At 37.5% G+C, this 21452-nt stretch overlaps 1 protein-coding gene and 1 long non-coding RNA gene across 3 annotated transcripts; one reads left to right on the top strand and one right to left on the bottom strand.

Moving 5' to 3' along the window:
- The first annotated feature begins 1863 nt into the window (after positions 1-1863).
- LOC121230306 (pentatricopeptide repeat-containing protein At1g09900) lies at positions 1864-4246 on the top strand. Of its 2 annotated transcripts, none has more exons than XM_041114875.1 (2): positions 1864-2021; positions 2197-4246. In XM_041114875.1, the coding sequence occupies exon 2, from the start codon at positions 2204-2206 to the stop codon at positions 3989-3991; it is 1788 nt and encodes a 595-aa protein (XP_040970809.1). In that variant the 5' UTR covers positions 1864-2021; positions 2197-2203; the 3' UTR covers positions 3992-4246. The 2 variants fall into 2 exon arrangements, with proteins under 2 accessions (XP_040970809.1, XP_040970810.1); XM_041114876.1 differs by having other exon boundaries at positions 1883-2021; positions 2260-4246.
- A 1124-nt stretch (positions 4247-5370) lies between these two features.
- LOC121230305 (uncharacterized) lies at positions 5371-6524 on the bottom strand. Its single transcript, XR_005928256.1, has 2 exons — positions 5971-6524; positions 5371-5654 (listed from the first exon to the last, which is right to left on the bottom strand). It is a non-coding gene; the product is annotated as an uncharacterized lncRNA (long non-coding RNA).
- Positions 6525-21452: the final 14928 nt, after the last annotated feature.

The following is a 21452-nucleotide window of genomic DNA, read 5'->3' as shown; positions in this document are numbered from 1 at the left end:
AATTGAATTTGAGACTAATAAGGATTTATTTATAAGTACCTTACCACTCCATTATATAGCGTAAAGCAAATGCAAAATATATTTTCTATTAAAATAAAAATTTGATTGAAGTTGATGTCACTTAAACCTATTTAGTTGAGTAAAACTATATATATATATATATAAAATTATACATAATAACGACACGAGTGAAAAATTATGTAAAAATATATCTATTAAAAGTCAACAAATAAAGTTTTGATTGAAATAGTAAAGCCAAACATTTAAAAATCATAATGTCGTAAGTTCATATGAGTTTTTATTGATTTTACAAAAAATATATAAAAATATCAAAATGGTATTATAATAAATATAAATTACTTAAAAAATGATTTTGAGTAATTTCTCAACTAAATTTGTGCCTAGTTAACTTGTGACACCAACACAATAAAAAAGTTAAAGTATAATTGTTGATATAAGTATTAACAAGGAGGAGTAGGAGGTGGAGGTAAGAGTGTTGATTCAAATGTGACAAGCACAAAGTTTAGGTTTAGGTGTTAAGGGAGAAAGGAGGAAAAACTTGGTGATACTTATGGTTTTTATTAAGGAAGAAGAAGAGGATCCTTAGTCCCTCGTGCTTTAGGTATATAGAGGGGTCACCCATTATCCTGTAGTGCCACGTAGTTTATAGTACAGGGGTAGGCATGATTGTGTGGTTGGCGAAGTGACAAGGTCGTTATAGGTTAGTTGTTGCCATATAGTGTGCTATGTGGTCCTGCTTTGACATGTTCCTCCCTAAAGTTATACAAGGTTGTTGCACCGCAATGGTACTCATGAAGGGTATGTATCAAGTGGTCATTTAGTGATCCTCGCGGAAGTGCATAGCGAATTGTCTCTAGGCTAGTTCTAATAGGATATATAGGAGGTTCCTCATGGACCGTCTTAAATGAGGGGTCGCCATAGGTGATTTTCAGTAAGAGGTTGTATGTGGACCCACTTTCAGCGAGAGTCATCTATGGGTTGCCTCATATCTTACCACATGTAACGTTCTTGTAGGGATATAACGATAATATAAGTATTTATATAAATCAAAATAATATATTAATTGAGTAAAACAAAATTTTGAAGTATACAAATAATTTCCTTATTTTATATACAAATTTTAATTAAATTTTGCCTAGATTGAAACTCAATTATAAATTAATATAATCTTATTTTCTTTTAAAAAGTAGTAGAGTTATTTATGTAAATTATTTTTTAAAACATAGGATTGATTTATCTATTTCTTCATTTATCTATATAAAGTTACTTAATCCCTTTTTTTTTATTTTACAATCTATATACATATATAAAAGTCTCGAGAAAATTTAGAGTCAGTTTGGGATTGCTTTCAGGAAGCATTTTTGAGACAAAAAGTTTTTCCAAAATACTTTTGAGATAAAAAAAATCTTTGCAAAAACTTTTTTTTTTAAGCAAGCAGAGAATTTTAACTTTTACTCAATGTTTTTGAGCTAAAAACATTTTTGAAAAGTAATGCTAAACTAAGTGAATAAATATCAACTCAGATAAATTTGTGCACAATTTTTTTATAAACCAATAAATAATAATATAAGGTTATTTATGTCCTTTTAATTTTATATTTTAGTTTTTCTAAAAAAAATATCTATGAAGTACCAATCACCATTAAAAACGAGCACAAAGTTAAACACCCAAAGGAGATTCGATGCGAGATCCATAAACCTTGATACGAGAATCAAATCAATCATCCACTGAGCCCAACACTGTTGTCTCTATGGACATGGCTATGAACCCATATTTGGGGACATAATCACTGGGCTTTTTCTCAACCATAAGAATTGGAGTTCACTCTCTTTAAGTCCCAATTAGCCTCAACAATGGGACTTGGCTGCTCTATCTCCAGGGCTGATAATATTTCATAGAAACCATTAACCAGAAGAAAACAAAACTGGATAAAGTCACAAACAACGCCGGCATCCTCTCCCCTTTTTCTAAAAGTTATCCCTTCCACAGCTTATTTCTAGGTAAGCTCTCTCCCTTTGCTTTCCATAGAAAACCTCATTTGAACTTGAATTACTTTTATAATTGTGTTGGAATAACTGCCTTTTTAGATTTCTGGTTTGTTTGAAGTACTGTATGGTTTTTTTTTAAGTGGTGGTGTTTGAGAATTGATATTTTTGGTAATTTACAAACTCGTAGGTAAAGTATGGATATGATAGTATATACAAACCATGCCCATGAAGGGTTTTGTTACTTTCACAGGGAGGGTTTAAGAAATAGTCGCTTTTTAGAAGCTAGGGTTAAGGCTAAAGCTGTTGCTAAAGCTTCTATGGGGTGCAAACTCGGGGGGTTCCAAATGCGGAGGCGATGTAAGGTACTTGCTGTTTCAAAGATTGAAAGTGCTGGTGTTAATGGTAGGTTGCAAGGTTATGAAAGTTCCCAACAAGGGGGTTTTGGGAATGGTCATGTTTTGTCTAGTCCGTCGAGTTCCATTATTGAGGAATCTGGCAGCAATAATCAACTCCGTAAATTCGTTAGGAATGGTGAACTGGAAGAAGGGTTTAGGCTTCTTGAGGGCATGGTTTATCATGGTGAGATTCCTGATATTATAGCTTGTACGAGTTTGATTCGTGGATTTTGTAAGAGAGGCAAGACGAGGAAAGCTACACGGGTTATGGAGATTATTGAAGATTCAGGGGCTGTTCCTGATGTCATAACCTATAATGTGTTGATTAGCGGGTATTGCAGGGCAGGGGAGATTGATAATGCTTTACAAGTTTTGGATCGGATGAGTGTTGCTCCTGATGTTGTTACGTATAATACAATTTTGCGTAGCTTGTGTGATAGTGGGAAGTTGAAGCAAGCGATGGAAGTTTTGGATCGGCAATTGAAGAAAGAATGTTATCCGGATGTTATTACATATACAATTTTGATTGAAGCAACTTGCAAGGATAGTGGCGTTGCACAAGCTATGAAGCTTTTGGATGAGATGAGGAATCGAGGATGTAAACCAGATGTGGTTACGTATAATGTTCTTGTTAATGGGATTTGTAAGGAAGGGAGATTGGATGAAGCAATCAAGTTTTTGAATAGCATGCCATCTTATGGATGCCAACCGAACGTGATTACTCATAATATTATTTTGCGTAGCATGTGTAGTACCGGCAGGTGGATGGATGCAGAGAAATTGTTAGCTGATATGCTACGTAAGGGCTGTTCCCCTAGTGTTGTCACGTTCAATATACTGATTAATTTCTTATGCCGAAAAGGTTTATTGGGCAGAGCAATTGATGTATTGGAGAAGATGCACAAACACGGGTGTACTCCAAATTCCTTAAGTTATAATCCACTGCTCCATGGGTTCTGCAAAGAAAAGAAGATGGAGAGGGCGATTGAGTATTTGGAGATAATGGTGTCTAGAGGTTGCTACCCTGATATAGTGACCTATAACACTTTGCTTACGGCCTTATGCCGAGATGGGAAGGTTGATGTGGCAGTCGAGATACTCAATCAACTAAGTACCAAGGGTTGCTCGCCTGTTTTAATCACTTACAATACCGTGATTGATGGGCTGTCAAAAGTAGGTAAAACAGATCAAGCTATAAAGCTTTTGGATGAGATGCGTGCCAAGGGTCTAAAGCCTGATATAATTACCTACTCTTCACTTGTTGGAGGACTCAGTCGGGAAGGAAAGGTTGATGATGCGATAAAGTTTTTTCACGACTTTGAGAGAATGGGTGTTAGGCCAAATGCCATAACCTATAATTCCATCATGTTGGGCCTTTGTAAGGCTCGGCAAACTGATCGTGCTATTGACTTTTTGGCTTATATGGTGATGAGGGGATGTAAACCTACTGAATCTACATACACCATTCTTATTGAAGGTATAGCATATGAAGGCTTAGCTAAAGAGGCATTGGAGTTACTAAATGAGTTGTGCTATAGAGGAGTTGTGAAGAAAAGTTCGGCAGAACAGGTAGCTGTCAAGATGTAGGCTACGGTGCATGCCTTATTTAGTTCTTCCGCAGGTGGCAAACACTAAGTCTTGCCACATTTCTGCATAAACTACAGTTTTACTTTGTTTTCTCCTCGCTCCTGGATGATATCCTAGTGCAATTTTGGTACATAGCCATGTAGCCTTTGGAATTCTATTTTTGTGCCATCCTTTTACTCTAGAATCAAACGTTCGTACCTGTCATGAACATTTGTTATATCCTTCTTTAACCTTATATATGCTTTTCGATTTTCATGTTTGCCTTGTTATGTTTTAGCTTGCAGCTGATGTGGTAATTATGTTTGCTTTGCTTAATATAATGTTAATATTAGTTTGCTTTGCTTAATATAATGTTAATATTAGTACCTTTCTTCAAAGGTTTGTTTGTGGATTATTTCATTACTTGTGATGGCATTTCATCACATTTTAGGCTCCGTATCTTCCAATGTAAAAGTTTTTACGGAAAATATTCACTTTTTCCGATGTTTGTTTCATGTAAAATAAGATGTTTAATGTAAAAAGTTTTCCAGTTAACGTAAAATTATCCCCTTATTCCCGTAAAATATCTTATCAAAAATTTTTCCGTAAAATATTTTTCAAATTGATAAGGCTTTGTTTACTCTAACATCTCTCGTACCCAACTCAAACATCAGGTCAAAGCATTGGAATGTTATATTCTCTACTACATTCTTTACTTATCAAATATTTTCTTATAAGCTTTCATAAATTTTAAATTTGGTCCCTTTTTATCATAAAAGTTCAATATTCACTACTTAATCATATTAAATCAATTTTCTTTCTTGTTAAACTTTAATCACATAATTTATTTCAATATCTTGTTTTACATATTAAATTTCTATGTATTTCACTTTTGTTATTTTATTCACATATTTTTTTCAAGTTTAACAATTTAGTCATTGTAATAATAAAAATTTCATATTTTTCCACAATTTCACTTTTACAATGTTTTTGCATATTTCAGCATCTCATATCACAATCATTAAACTTTTATCATAATTTTCTTATTCACATATTAAATTGTTCCACACTTAAATTTTGTATAATTTTCAATTTAGTTCTTATTATCGTGTAATTTATTTTTCACCATGTAAGCATTTTAATCAAATAATTCATTATAATATCTTATTTCACATAACAACTTTTCATGTATATCAACTCTCTTGTTTTAATTATAAATTTCATAAAATTTACAATTTAATTCTTAACATCATAAAGATTCATTATTTATTATAATTTCACCTCAACATCGTTTTTTAATCAATTCACTGTTTCATTTAAACTCTTCATCATAAATCTCAAATTTATGTTTGTTTCATTGAAAACAATTTTTATAAAATATTTGTACGAAATCTGCCAAATAATAGAAAATATTTTACACAGATTTATTCAAACTCCAAAAAATATTAACTTTTCCAGTAAAGCCAAGAAATCATTTTCAGTGAAACAAATGAAATTGTAATGATCGGTGTAGGACCAAATTCATGCCATGATCCAATACAAGAAAAATAGGCACAAAAATAGACCCAAACAAGGCCCAAATGAACAGAGACTCAAAGTTGTTGCATGAGTCCTCGCGCCGCACGCCTCTCACCAGCGTCTCACTCCGCCACGCCTCTCGATTCTTAGATTTTCGCAGCTATATCTTCAACAGAAAACAACAAAAAGCATAGTAACAGGAGGAGACTTGTTTTTCCCTTGTTTTATTTTTAGGCTATAAAAAGCCATTGAAAATACGGTATAAAGGAGAGTTTTTTTTTTCGGGGGAATCAAGAGAAATACAGAGAAATATACCAGATTTCTAAGTAAACTTTTAATACCATCCAATAGAATCAAAGGTGATTATAGTTTTTTTTTTCAAGGTTTTTAGCCTTTGTTGTGCATCTACATTTTTTTTTCCTTTTTTTTTCTTATTTTTGAAAATAATCAAACAAAGTTTTAAAAGAGAAAGGAGGGCTTACCTGGTCTTGATCCGTGAACCGGCGGTGGGGTGGAGGTGCGTGGCACCGATGATCCTCCAGGTGGCGCAAGCTAGGTTGAATTCCTAGCAAAGAAAAATGGGAAGGGAGCAGGGAAGAAGAAGCATTCTGCTTCTTTTTGTTTGAAAAACAATGGGAATAAGAAATAAAATGGGTCCTGCAGAACCATTCAATAGCTTTTAAAGTGGCGGGGCCTACGTGTTTTGCCCTTAAGGGGTCAATTTGTGCATCAGGTCCCTGTACATTTTCTTGCTGCCCAAATCTGCTTCACTTTTGTTTTTGAATTTCACCCAGCAATTTTGTGCAACTTTTAATTTGGTCCATATTAAATGCTAGGTTCAGAAATTTGGGTAAATTGCATTTTTAAACCCCCTTGTTCCACGCGCCCATCAATGAGGTCCTCCTTTCCCTTTTTATTTGTGCTTTATCCTAGAACTTCCGTTTTGATCTCAATTAAGCCCTATTTTGCTTATTTTAAACACTTTTATCACAAAATTAAATTCTTTTGGTACTATTATTATTAATCTATTGCTATTTTATTTAATTATTTTAGGTTATTTTCCTATTATTTATTGTATTATTTTTTACACTATTATTTATTATACTTATTATATCATTTTCGTTATTTTTTTCTTCCATTTAATTTAGTCAATTTGAGTTATGTTTCACATTATTATATTATTTATTTATTTTTATATTTGTTATATGCTTTGTATACATTTTTTTAAGTAAAACTAATTATTTTATGTATAACTTGTCATTATATGTATTACATTATTTGGCGTATCATTTTTTTTCTTTTGCTAATAATCATTTTTTTCCTGTGTTATTTCTTTTTATATATATTTTATAATAATTTTAAATATAGTTTATTATACTTATTATATTTTATTCATCATATTTTATTTATTTTTTTCCTACCGTTTACTACTATTATTTTACTATCATTAGTTATAATTTTTATATGCATATATTCTTCGTTAAAGTTTTTTTTATAATTTTTAATAAACCTACTTTATCATTTTATTATTTTTATATACCATAGTTTTTTTTCATTGATTTTTTTTATATACAAAATTATTATTTTTTTTTTCGCATTCTTTGTTTGTTTTGAATATCAAAATATCCCTTTATCGGTTCACTCTCAAAATTTTTCAAAACATAGGCAATGTTCGATATTTAAAGAATTCAAAGGATTGTGCCCTAACGTACTAGGTTTCGCTTTCTTGGTCTGCTTTGAATGTTCGAATACCCTCTTAAAGCTAAAAACGCACGTTTTAAAGGCAAGATCACATCTGAGGGTAAAAAATATTGTGTCCTAACGTACTGGATGTAATGTTTTACCTCAAGGTGAGATGGTCTTTAATACACATTTGACTTACCTAAATGTTTTAAAAGCCAATAAAGGAGGATCGCGTTTTGAACTCTGTCCAAATCTTTAATTTTCGACATTGAGACACTAAATAATCAATCAAGTACCAATTTTGGGCGTGTCGAGGGTGCTAATCCTTCCTCGTACGTAATTGACTCCCGAACCAATTTTTTATTTTCGCAGACCAAAATCGTCGTTTTGAAAAATTTATTTATTTATTAAAAACGACCGTGTTTTGAGGTGAACCAGTCACACCCTATTAAAAATGATTGGTGGCGACTCCCAACTTTTCATTTTCAAAGTCAATTTCCCGTTTTCAAAAAATGGTTTCGACAGCTTGGCGACTCCACTGGGGACATCAGATAATCGAGCTGTAAATTGATTGTTTTCTATCTTATTGTCAAAATTGGAAATTTGGTTTTTAAATCTATGATCCTCTCATTGTATTTTCTGTGTTTTTGTCAGTTTTTATCATGTGGGTTTTACTTTATTTGTCGAGTCTTTCGATATATTCTTGTATCATTTTGCATGACCGTTGTGGTCGCACCTTTTAAGTGGGAGTGAGAAACTATGCTTTCATGAGGTTTTCACCTCCGCATGGGCTAGGGGATCGCTTCCGGAATACATCCGTACTTATGTCTTCGTGAGGTTTTCACCTCCGCACGGGCATAAGGAAATGTATTCCCCTGAACCGAACTTGATCCATCTGAACCTATAATGGGCGAGGGTCGAGGAATCTGCTGGTTCAGGTACCTTTACTCTAGAACTAAATCACATATAGTGAGCTGTAGGAACCCGCCTTAGGTAGAATTACACCTAACCCTAGTGGTTTCCTGAATAGGCGGTTGATAATTTCTTGATTACTTTGATTTTTATTCTTATGCATGAATTTTGACTTGGGTTCTTCCTTCTTTCTTTAATAGTGATTGCATAACATTTTCATCCTAAAAGGAGGTGTCGATATACGGTTCGGTTACTAATAGAAAGTTTTGCCATGAAGAATGAATTCCTTGATAAAGTGAAAGACAACGCGTTTGTCCAAAGATAGTCGGAGAATGCACAGTTAGAGAAAGGTGACAGTTTGACAAAGGAGTACACGTCAGAGTTATGGGACTTTACTCGTATTAGTGTGGCTCAGAACGATCTTCAGGAGTTGAAAGAATTATGGAGTCACTGGGATGATAAGATGAAGCAGCTACTATACTGTAATTATGGTGATGTTCCTTATCTCCTCGATGTTAAGGTAGATAGGTATTTGTTCCGCGCCATGGCTCAATTTTGGAATTCCACCTACAGTTGTTTTACTTTCGGAAAGGTGGATCTAGCACCTACTATCGAGGAATACACAGCCTTGCTTCACTGTCCGAGGTTTCAAGTTGATAAGATTTATTCTAGAGCTGTCAATACCCCAACCTTTGTAAAGAGGTTGATGAACATCACTGGGATGAGTGAACAGTGGGTTGAGGCTCGGGTCCAGCAGAAAGGCAGTGGAAAGTGCATCCCTTGGGAAAATTTGAGAGATCTGATCCTGACACACCCTAACATGAAGAAAAGAGTTGATGTCTTCACCTTGAGAATTTATGGTTTGGTTATTTTCCCTAAGGCTTTAAGGCATGTAGATGAAGCAGTCGCCGATCTATTTGACCGACTAGGTAAAGGAGTCACTCCAGTTCCTGCAATCCTGGCTGAGACTTTCAGATCTTTGAGTGTATGTCGGAGGTCAGGTGAAGGCAGATTTATTGGGTGTGCACAACTCTTGTTAGTATGGTTTCATAGCCACTTTTGAAGGGTAGAAAAGGCCTCTTACCGACCTTTTTTCGGAGATTACTCACCTTTGAAAGAGATAGTGGCCATATCGAAAAAATATGACATAACAGAGGAAAAATGGATGGCGATACTTTAAAATCTCCAAGAAAATGATATCGAATGGAAGGCCCATTGGATGGTTTCTGATGAGATTCTCTACCGATGTGGGAGTTATGATTGGGTCCATTTGTTGGGGATTTGGGGAGCCATTGGATATGCCCCTCTACTGGTATTGAGGCAATATAGATCAAGACAATTTATACCGATGACACAAGGGCTAGCTCAGAGTGGGTTCTCGTATGGGGAGAAAGACTCAAGAAAAAGAGCCGTGAGATTTATAATGCCTGGAACCAAACTTGCCGGATAAAGAGAGTTGCTGTGAATCCAATTGTAACTCCTGAATATAACGAATGGTGGAGTAGAAGGGTTAACGATAATATCCCGAGGCCGAATTTAGAAGAAGCTCGACCGATAGAGGAATATCTGCGAGTGGTTCCCTCTGAATTGGAAATCATAAAGCAAGACTTCGAAAAGAAAACCTCAGAGTTAGAAAGGAAAATAGAGCAGTTGGAGGAGGAAAAAGTATACTTAAAGTTGGATGTTGATGTTCAAAAATCCGAGGCTGAGAATTTGAGAAAGAAAAAGAGAGAAGTTGAGGAGGACCTAGACAGTCTGAAGACTGATTGCAAGCAGCTGCATAAGTCAATGAGAAATGCTAGCTTGGGTAAAACGTCTGAACAGTGGAGGCAAGAAATCCAAGAGGAAAAGGCTAGGGCTGATTAGTGGGAAAGAAAGTTCCACGATGCTCAGGCTCGAGAAGTCACTTGTAAAAAGAGTTTGGATGATAGCCAGAATGAAAAACAGATGTTAAGAGCTCAGGTGGAGGAGTTAGAAACGGCACTACAGCAACATCGGTGTCGTAACTCAGTAATTGAATTAATAGCTAGTCTAAGCAAGATCGAGAATTTGAAGGGGAAAGTAGAAGAACTTGAAGCTACACTTCAGAACTGTGAGAATCAAATTGAATTATTGGAAGTAAATAATGAGCAACTAGGGGAGCAACTTCACCGATCTCAGGATCAGGTCCGAGATAGGGATTACTTAATAGGTGAAGCTATAGCTCAGATACGAGAGGTGGCTGATCACTTACAGACTTTGGCGGTCCAAGCAGATGTGCTAGGAGTTAAATATGAGTTAGAATTAGATCGAGGGCGAGAGTTAGCCTGCCTTCTTAGGAAAGTAAAAGCTTTGGGTGTTAGGGCAAGACCGTATATGTAATTCATTTTATGTAAAAGATTTTGTTTTTCAGTGAAGTTTTCTAAATGAAATTAAATTCGAATCGACGTCTCCTTTTTGCATTCATGTCATGCATTTGCATTACATTGCATCGCATAACATCATATACACAAAAGAACCTTATTAATTATTGGCCATTTATCTAGTTACCCTAGAACACCGGTACTACACATGAAAAAGACAAAGGATATGGATCAGAGGTTTGAGCAAATGCAAAAGGAGATGCAAGAGCAACTGCAGGCTCAGATGCAAGAGCAGCTGGCTAAGATCCAGCAGGAAATGAGAGACCAAATGCTGGAGTCCCAGAGAAACATGCTAGAATTACAAAATAGCATGATAAGCCAGCTGACACAGCTGTTTAAAGGAGGGTTTGACAAAGGAAAAGGCCCTATGGTTGACACGAGAAATGACAATGAGGATTCTGCTTGTCCTACAAGTTTTGCGCCAGTAAACATGCAAACACAACCACCATGGGTGTCTGTTAATGTCCAACCTCTTTACCAAACTGGTACCTCGGCACCAGTAAACTTCCAGCGGGATCGAGCACCAACCCTAAGGATAATCTAGCAAACCCCCAGGTCCCTGACTTCGACGACGCAGCAGAGGTGGAAAAAGAAAAAACAGAACTGCCCAAACAAATGGAGGACCAATATAAATGGTTGGTGGAGAAGTTCAAGGCGTTGGAAAGTGTTGATAATTACTGCGGAATGGATGCCAGAGAGTTGAGTCTAGTCCCAGATTTGGTATTACCTCCCAAGTTCAAAATACCAGAATTTGAAAGATACAACGGAACTAGTTGCCCTGAGGCTCACATCACGATGTTTTGTCGGAGAATGACGGGTCATGTCAATAATGATCAGTTGTTGATTCACTGTTTTCAGAATAGTTTGGCTGGGGCTGCGGCCAAATGGTACAATCAGTTGAGTCGTACCCAAGTTAAGTCATGGAAGGACCTAGCTCAGGCCTTCATGAAGCAGTACGGCCATATAACAGATATAGCACCAGACCGGATCACACTCCAAAATATGGAGAAGAAGCCAAGCGAAAGCTTCCGGCAGTATGCTCAGAGATGGAGAGAGGTTGCTACACAGGTCCAACCACTGTTGCTAGAAAAAGAAACAACCATGCTCTTCATCAATACATTGAAGGCGCATTTCATTACTCATATGTTAGGTAACGCAACTAAGAGCTTTGCAGACATAGTAATGTCTGGCGAAATGATAGAAAATGCCATAAGATCAGGTAAGATAGAAGTCAGGGAGAACACGAGAAGGTCAGCCCCGAAGAAAAGAGAGAATGAAGTAGGTAATGTGAGCTCAGGCTACGTAAAACTGGCCACTGTTAATCAGTCAAGGGCGATAGTCACAGGCCAGCAGGTCTCACCAAGGCGAGAGCCTAACATGAGACAGAATACAGAGAAGTTTCAATTTACTCCCATACCAGTGACATATAGGAGTTGTACAAAAGTCTGTTTGATGCACATGTAGTGGCTCCTTTCCACTTAGAGCCGTTGCAGCCCCATACCCTAAGTGGTACGATGCAAATGCTCAGTGCGAATACCACGCAGGGATTACGGGCACTGATAGAAAACTGTACCTCATTCAAAAGGTGCGTGGAAAGGCTTATCAAAGCAGGTGTTTTAAAATTTGATGATACACCTGGTACAGGAAATCCGTTGCCCAGTCATACTGATAAAGGGGTAAACGCGATAATTGAGAATGTGGGGAGAAAAGTCAAGCTGAATATCGCGGAGGTGAGAACCCCATTGAAGCTAGTTTGGAATGAAATGCAGAAAGAGGTTTAGTCCCGCAAGGGTTGGGAGATAAAATCCAAGATACACGGAACTACTGTGAGTTCCATCATGAGAAAGATCACGAGATATAGAATTGTATTGAGTTTAGAGCCCTAGTACAGGGTTAATGGATATAAGGAATTGGAGTTCTTTAAGTCTGTCGAAGAGGGGATGTATGCTCGCTAGGAGGAGAGTCGAGTGAGGAAGGCGGCAGAGCCAGCCGTCCAGTGATAATTATTTCGAAGCCTAGAGTTAGTGAAGTAGAAGCAAGAATTACACCAAGAGTTATAATCAGAAGCCAACAGCTTCCCCTTATAAAGATAGCCATAGGGTCTTGGAATTATAACTGTAGTATAGCAGTTTCAAAGAAGGAGGGTTCGATTAACACGCCAAACATAGAAGCCGAACCAACAAAGGGAAACTCGTCATGTTTAGGCATGAAGCAGAGAGATCAGAACCACTAGTTAATGACCAGTAATGGAAAAGGAAGCCAAGAGTTCTTGAAGTTCCTAAAACACAGCGAGTATAATGTTGTGGAACAACTACACCAACAACCGGATCACATATCGGTATTGCTCTGCTGTTAAATTCGGAGGTCCACCGCAACGCATTAATGAAAGTGTTGAACGAAACCTATGTTGCGGATGACATTTCAGTTAACAAATTGGATCGTCTCGTCAGCAACATAAGCGCTGACAATTTCATCTCCTTCAGCGATGATGAGATACCACCAGGGGGTAGGGGGTCTATTAAGGCTTACATGTCACTACACATTGCAAGGGGTATACGCTACCCGGAGTACTAGTTGATAATGGGTCCGCATTGAACGTGTTCAGTGGGCTACATTAAACCGTTTACCTATAGACAGTTCCATATGAAGACGTGTCAGAACATAGTAAGAGCATTTGATGGCACAGAAAGGAAAGTAATGGGAAGGATAGAAGTACCTCTTCAGATTGGCCCAAACACGTACGAGGTAGATTTCCTCGTGATGGATATTAAGCCTTCCTATAACTGTCTATTAGGAAGACCTTGGATTCATTCAGCTGGGCAGTGCATCCTCGCTGCACAGAAGCTAAAGATGGTTACTGAGGGTCGGCTAATAACAAAAATGCGGAGGAGGACATTATTGCGTCAGTTACCAGTGATACACCCTACATAGAGAATGACAACGAAGCAGTTGAATGTTCATTTCAATCATTAGAGTTTGTAAACGCAACGTTTATAGCTGAAGGAAACAGGATTCCGATACCTAGGATATCAAGGGCTACGAAAATGAGCCTGCAGTTGACAGTTGGAAAGGTGCGTTACCTGGCAGAGGACTCGGGAAGCACCTTCGTGGAAAAGTTAGAGTGCCAGTCTTGGTTGGCAAGTGGGATCGCTTCGGTTTGGATTCAGGCCAGATGCAAGCCAAGTGAAGAAGGAGTTTGAAAGGAAACAAGAACAGCGGAGAGCGAGATTGAGAGGGACAGAAGTCAGGTGGGAACCGATGAACTTCCCCACATTTCCCAAACATTTGTATCTGGAGTTTTATTCATTCCATACAGCATAAGGTGAAAGAAGGAATAACTGAAGATGCTAGGGGAATTTGGAGCATCAATGCCATATTTGAAGAGGAAGCAATGGAAAGAAATTTATCAGGCATTTGCCCGTATGAGCCTGGGAGTGTTTTGAATAACTGGACTGTAGAAGAAATTCCTGTAATCTTTAGAGATAACACAGAGTAATATTCAAAACCCACTTGTTGTCTTCTAGCCTAGGGACAATAAGAATCTTTTGTGAAATAGGCTCATGTTTAAACATTATTATTTTCAATAAAAATGCATTTTCATATATCGGTTCGAGCAATTATTCTTTCTTCCTTTTCATTTCATACATAATCATACCATACAAGGAATATTCATTTCGTTTTCTTTTGGTATTCTCTTATACTCATAATAGCCCCCGGATGTCAACGTCATGAGTAATGCTGATACGAGCCCGGAATCTCTTTTGAGCAAGACATGCCTTTGAGGGATTTCAAGATTTTGAAGAGGACAAGATCGTGGTTTATCTCCCGATTTGTTAAGGATGGTGGAGCGAGAAGATGAACAGATCCTCCACACAAAGAGACTACTGAGATTGTGGCCCTGGAAGAGGGGAAGGAAGTTAAAATTGGCACTTGCGTTAACGAGAAAACAAGACAGAACCTCATTGAGCTGTTGCAAGAATTCAAGGACGTCTTTGCATGGTCATACCAGGATATGCCTGGTTTAAGTACCGATATCGCAGTGCACCATGTCCTACAAAAAAGGAGTACAAGCCAGTTCAGCAGAAGCTCCGAAGATGAGACCTGATGTAGCAATGAAGAAGTCAAGAATTAGTTTAATGCCGGATTCCTACAGTGGTCAATTATTCAGAATGGGTAGCCAACGTCGTCCCTGTCCCTAAGAAATATGGAAAGTACGGATGTGTGTAGATTACAGAGATTTAAACAAGGCCAGCCCAAATGATAACTTTCCATTGCCTCACATAGACACTCTAGTGGATAATACGGCAGGCTATTCACTGTTCTCCTTCATGGATGGGTTCTCTGGGTATAATCAGATCAAGATGCATCCTGAGGACATGGAAAAAACCACTTCATAACTTTATGGGGAACGTTTTGCTACAAGGTGATGCCCTTCGGGCTGAAAAATGCGGAGCCACATACCAAAGAGCCATGGTAACCTTGTTCATGACATGATGCACAAGGAAATTGAGGTCTACGTTGACGACATGATTGCAAAATCCCAACTGAAGAGGAGCATGTGCGAGTGTTGAGGAAATTATTCCTGAGGTTGAGAAAATTCCAATTAAAGCTCAATCCGTCAAAATGCACCTTCGGAGCTAGGTCTGGAAAGTTACTTGGCTTCGTAGTCAGTGAGAAGGGAATAGAAGTCGACCTGATAAAGTCAAGGCTATACAGGGGCTGCCTCCGCCACGAACTCAGAAAGAAGTCCGAGGTTTTCTAGGAGACTAAACTACATCGCACGTTTATTTCGCAACTGACAGAGAAGTGCGACCCCATATTCTGTCTTCTTAAAAATCACAATCCTAGGGTATGGATGATGGATGCCAAAAAACCTTTGAAAAGGTTAAACAATATTTGTCTAGTCCCCAGTGCTAACACCACCAAGCCTTGGTAGGCCATTGATACTATACTTAACAGTATTTGATAATTCGATGGGTGTGTGCTCGGCCAACACGATGAGACTGGGAGAAAAGAAAGAGCGATATATTACCTCAGTAAAAAATTTATGAGTGTGAAATGAGGTACCCCCAATTGAGAAGCTATGTTGTGCTTTCGTGTGGACAACACGAAGGTTGAGGCAATACATGTTGTACCATACAACTTGGCTAATCTCAAAGCTAGACCCTCTCAAATACATGATGGAGTCAACCGCTTTAAATGGAAGGATGGCCCGGTGGCAGATTCTGCTTTCCGAATTTGACATAGTCTATGTAAACCAAAAAGCTATGAAGGGAGTGCAATAGCAGATTTCCTAGCCAGTAGAGCTTTGGAGGATTATGAACCTTTGAATTTCAATTTCCCCAATGAAGATCTAATGTATGTAGCAATCGCTGAAGGGGACATGCCTGAAAATCATTCCTGGAAATTAAATTTTGACAGAGCATCAAATGCCATTGGAAATGGAGTTGGGGCAGTACTAATATCCCCAAATGGAGATCATTATCCGTTCACTTGCAAGCTGGATTTTGACTGCACAAATAACATGACAGAATACGAGGCATGTATCATGGGAATTCGGGCAGCTATAGACCGCGAAATCAAAGTATTAGAAGTGTACGGAGACTCTGTATTGGTAATTTATCAGCTTAAAGGCGAGTGGGAAACGAGAGATCCTAAATTGATCAGTTACCGAAAGTTAATCCTGGAGTTAATTGAAAAGTTTGATGATATTACCTTTCATTACCTCCCGCGAAGCGAGAATCAAATGGCTGACGCCTTGGCTACACTGGCTTTCATGGTCAAAGTAAATGAACAGGAGGATATGAAGCCAATTCAGATGAGTATTTGTGAGGCCCCAGCTCACTGCTGTAATGTTGATGAAGAGGAAGAGAGAGATGATCATCCTTGGTATCATGATATCTTACAATATGTGAAGAGCCGTGCGTACCCAGATAAAGCAACCGAAAATGATAAAAGAACATTGAGGAGGTTAGCCAGTGACTATGTCCTAGACGGTGAGGTTCTATATAAGAAGAGAAAGGATCAGGTGTTGTTAAGATGTGTTGACGCTGTTGAGGCAAAGAAAATTCTAGAGGAAGTCCATGATGGTGTCTGTGGACACATGCTAATGGTTTTACAATGGCTCGACAAATCATGAGATTCGGATATTACTGGTCTACAATGGAAGGAGATTGCATCAATTACGCTAAGAAATGCCATAAGTGTCAAATTTATGGAGACAAGATCCATGTGCCTCCTTCACCCCTCCATGTTATGACTTCCCCATGGCCATTCTCAATGTGGGGCATGGACGTCATTGGGCCAATTTCGCCAAAAGCTTCCAACGGACATCGATTTATTTTTGTGGTTATTGACTACTTTACAAAATGGGTAGAGGTTGCTTCGTACGGCAATGTCACAAAGTCGGCGGTCAGCAAGTTCTTGAAGAAGGAGATCATATGTCGTTATGGTATGCCAGAAAGAATCGTATCCGACAACGCGTTGAATCTGAACAATAGCGCAATAGCAGAAGTCTGCAGTTGGTTCAACATTAAATATCACAACTCATCACTATACCGCCCGAAAATGAATGGGGAAGTTGAGGCAGCTAATAAGAATATCAAGAAGATTGTGGGGAAGATGGCGGAGACTTACAAAGATTGGCATGAAAAGCTCCCATTTGCCCTTTATGCTTATCGGACATCTGTCAGAACTTCTACCAGGGCAACACCTTTCTCATTGGTTTATGGGATGGAGGCAGTTTTACCTATTGAGGTCGAAATCCCTTCTCTCCGAGTTTTATCAGAGTTGAAGTTAGACGAAGCAGAATGGATCCAATCTCGTTACGATCAACTAAACTTGATTGAAGAGAAGAGGCTAAAGGCTATTCGTCATGGCCAAATGTACCAGAGGAGAATGATGCGAGCCTACAACAAAAAAGTTCGCCCTAGGGTGTTCCATGAGGGAGACTTAGTGTTGAAAAAGATTCTCCCTATGCAAAAAGATTTCAGGGGGAAATGATGCCAAATTGGGAAGGACCCTATATGGTAAAAAAGGCTTTCTCTAGAGGGGCATTGATACTAGCAGAGATGGATGGCAAGAGCTTGCCTAACCCGATAAATTCAGATTCTGTCAAAAGATATTTTGCTTGAAGCACTCGAGGTGAAAACCCGTAAAGGGCGCAAAAAAAAAAAGAGAGGCCAATGTGAAAACCCATAAAAGGCGCCTTGAGACCAAAGGGGTTTTGAGTTGAAAACCCGCAAAGGGTAATTCAAATTTCGATCCAAATTGGGGCAAGCGGCAATCTCACTACACTTGAATCGATAAAGAGGGGATAAGCTACATCTTGGGGCATCAACAAAATGCTATAGATCCTCTGAGCGCATGCCAAGTTTAAAAAGGTCTTCGAGGAGTTCGTACAGAGAAGCTAAAACTGCGAAATCTGGGGGACCTATTCTGTTCCTTTTCATCTGTTTTTGTATCTCAAGCAATGACTGCTTTCTTTGTTGATACATCTTTCGTAAATTCTGACTCGAATAAATTTCAGTTCTACCTATCATTATAATATTTTTCGAGTATTTTTATTGAAATAATAATTAATGAACTAATGATGCTCTCAAAAGAAGGTTTTGCATATTACCCTGAAAGGTTTCTAAACAGTACGAGAACCTGAAACAGGACGATTATTTAGAACTCACCAAGCTTAAAAGGGCTAGAAATGTGTGAGAAATAAAGAATTAATTGCATCTCCAAGTCCTCTTCTACTGAGCTGAACAAGAAGGCATATGTTAGGGATGTTACCTTAGTAAACGACGAGAGATGACAACCCAAAAATTAAAAATGGATCATTCTCATGACATTTTGCATTTTGTGCATTTAACATCTATAATACATGTAGTTAGGAACATTTGGTTCACATTAATCATGGCATAAGCATGTCACTCTGCTACAGATGGATTCCCCAGTGGACAATGTAGCAAGATTACAGATATCATCAGCCTTATCTTCACTGAGTAGGAGTGAAGCAGGTTAAATATAGCAGATCTTATCTTCGCTGAGCAGAAGCGGAGCAGATCAAATTTTGGTGAATCTTATCTCCACGTACCGGCGATGGAGCAGATTCCAATCATCAGCCTTATCTTCACTGAGTAGGAGTGAAGCAGGCTATAAACCAGATCTTATCTTCACTGAGCAGGAGTGAAGCAGATCGAATTTTGATGAATCTTATCTCCACGTACCGGCGATGGAGCAGATTCCAATCATCAGCCTTATCTTCACTGAGTAGGAGTGGAGCAGGCTAAATACCAGATCTTATCTTCACCGAGCAGAAGTGAAGCAGATCGAATTTTGATGAATCTTATCTCCACGTACCGGCGATGGAGCAGATTCCAATCACCATCCTTATCTTCACTGAGCAGGAGTAGAGCAGGCTATATACTAGATCTTATCTTCACTGAGCAGGAGTGAAGCAGATCAAATTTTGGCGAGTCTTATCTCTATATATCGGCAATGGAGTAGATTTCAGCCACCAGCCTTATCTTCATTGAGCAGGAGTGAAGTAGGCTAAACATACAGATCTTATCTTTACTGAGCAGGAGTAAAGCAGATCAAATTACAGCAGATCACATATCCGTGAAGCAGCAACGGAGCGTTTTGAAACAATAAGGCGCGGTGGGTTGCGGCAAGGAAGACAAGACTCAGCTGGCCCAGGCAAATTTGGCCCTTCTAAAATCTTTGCTCTGTTCTCGTTACACGACAATGAGCAAAGAGGGGCAGCTGTAGGACCAAATTCATGCCATGATCCAATACAAGAAAAATAGGCACAAAAATAGACCCAAACAAGGCCCAAACGAACAGAGACTCAAAGTTGTTGCATGAGTCCTCGCGCCGCACGCCTCTCACCAACATCCCACTCCGCCATGCCTCTCGATTCCGAGATTTTCGCAGCTATATCTTCAACAGAAAACAACAAGAAGCATAGTAACAGGAGGAGACTTGTTTTTCCCTTGTTTTATTTCTAGGCTATAAAAAGCCATTGAAAATACGGTATAAAGGGGAGTTTTTTTTTCAGGGGAATCAAGGGAAATACAGAGAAATATACCAGATTTCTGAGTAAACTTTTTATACCATCCAATAGAATCAAAGGTGATTATAGTTTTTTTTTTCAAGGTTTTTAGCCTTTGTTGTGCATCTACATTTTTTTCCTTATTTTTGAAAATAATCAAACAAAGTTTTAAAAGAGAAATGAGGGCTTACCTGGTCTTGATTCGTGAACCGGTGGTGGGGTGGAGGTGCGTGGCACCGATGATCCTCCAGGGTGGCGCAAGCTAGGTTGAATTCCTAGCAAAGAAAAATGGAAAGGGAGCAGGGAAGAAGAAGCATTCTGCTTCTTTTTGTTTGAAAAACAATGGGAATAAGAAATAAAATGGGTCCTGCAGAACCATTCAATAGCTTTTAAAGTGGCGGGACCCACGTGTTTTGCCCTTAAGGGGTCAATTTGTGCATCAGGTCCCTGTACATTTTCTTGCTGCCCAAATCTACTTCACTTTTGTTTTTGAATTTCACCCAGCAATTTTGTGCAACTTTTAATTTGGTCCATATTAAATGCTAGGTTCAGAAATTTGGGTAAATTACATTTTTAAACCCCCTTGTTCCACGCGCCCTTCAATGAGGTCCTCCTTTCCCCTTTTATTTGTGCTTTATCCTAGAACTTCCCTTTTGGTCTCAATTAAGCCCTATTTTGCTTATTTTAAACACTTTTATCACAAAATTAAATTCTTTTGGTACTATTATTATTAATCTATTGCTATTTTATTTAACTATTTTAGGTTATTTTCCTATTATTTATTGTATTATTTTTTTACACTATTATTTATTATACTTATTATATCATTTTCGTTATTTTTTCTTTCATTTAATTTAGTCAATTTGAGTTATGTTTCACATTATTATATTATTTATTTATTTTTATATTTGTTATATGCTTTGTATACATTTTTTAAGTAAAACTAATTATTTTATGTATAACTTGTCATTATATGTATTACATTATTTGGCGTATCATTTTTTTTCTTTTGCTAATAATCATTTTTTTTCCTGTGTTATTTCTTTTTATATATATATTTTATAATAATTTTAAATATAGTTTATTATACATATTATATTTTATTCATCATATTTTATTTATTTTTTTCCTACCGTTTACTACTATTATTTTACTATCATTATTTATAATTTTTATATGTATATATTCTTCGTCAAAGTTTTTTTTATAATTTTTAATAAACCTACTTTATTATTTTATTATTTTTATATACCATAGTTTTTTTTCATTGATTTTTTTATATACTAAATTATTATTAGTTATTTTTTTTTTCGCCTTCTTTGTTTGTTTTGAATATCAAAATATCCCTTTATCGGTTCACTCTCAAAATTTTTCAAAACATAGGCAATGTTCGATATTTAAAGAATTCAAAGGATCGTGCCCTAATGTACTGGGTTTCGCTTTCTTGGTCTGCTTTGAATGTTCGAATACCCTCTTAAAGCTAAAAACGCACGTTTTAAAGGCAAGATCACATCTGAGGGTCAAAAATATTGTGTCCTAACGTACTGGATGTAATGTTTTACCTCAAGGTGAAATGGTCTTTAATACACATTTGACTTACCTAAATGTTTTAAAAGCCAATAAAAGGAGGATCGCGTTTTGAACTCTGTCCAAATCTTTAATTTTCGACATTGAGACACTAAATAATCAATCAAGTACCAATTTTGGGCGTGTCGAGGGTGCTAATCCTTCCTCGTACGTAACTGACTCCCGAACCAATTTTTTATTTTCGCAGACCAAAATCGTCGTTTTGAAAAATTTATTTATTTATTAAAAACGACCGTGTTTTGAGGTGAACCAATCACACCCTATTAAAAACGATTGGTGGCGACTCCCAACTTTTCATTTTCAAAGTCAATTTCCCGTTTTCAAAAAATGGTTT

This window comes from Gossypium hirsutum, chromosome A06, assembly GCF_007990345.1.
Source record: "Gossypium hirsutum isolate 1008001.06 chromosome A06, Gossypium_hirsutum_v2.1, whole genome shotgun sequence".
Classification (NCBI taxonomy): Eukaryota; Viridiplantae; Streptophyta; class Magnoliopsida; order Malvales; family Malvaceae; genus Gossypium; species Gossypium hirsutum.
The sequence above is the reverse complement of the archived record's forward strand: the minus strand, read 5'-3'. Positions and strand labels throughout refer to the sequence as shown.

Coding starts and splice junctions, on each gene's coding strand:
- LOC121230306 (XM_041114875.1), top strand. CDS start 2,204: ATGGATATGATAGTATATACAAACCATGCCCATGAAGGGTTTTGTTAC.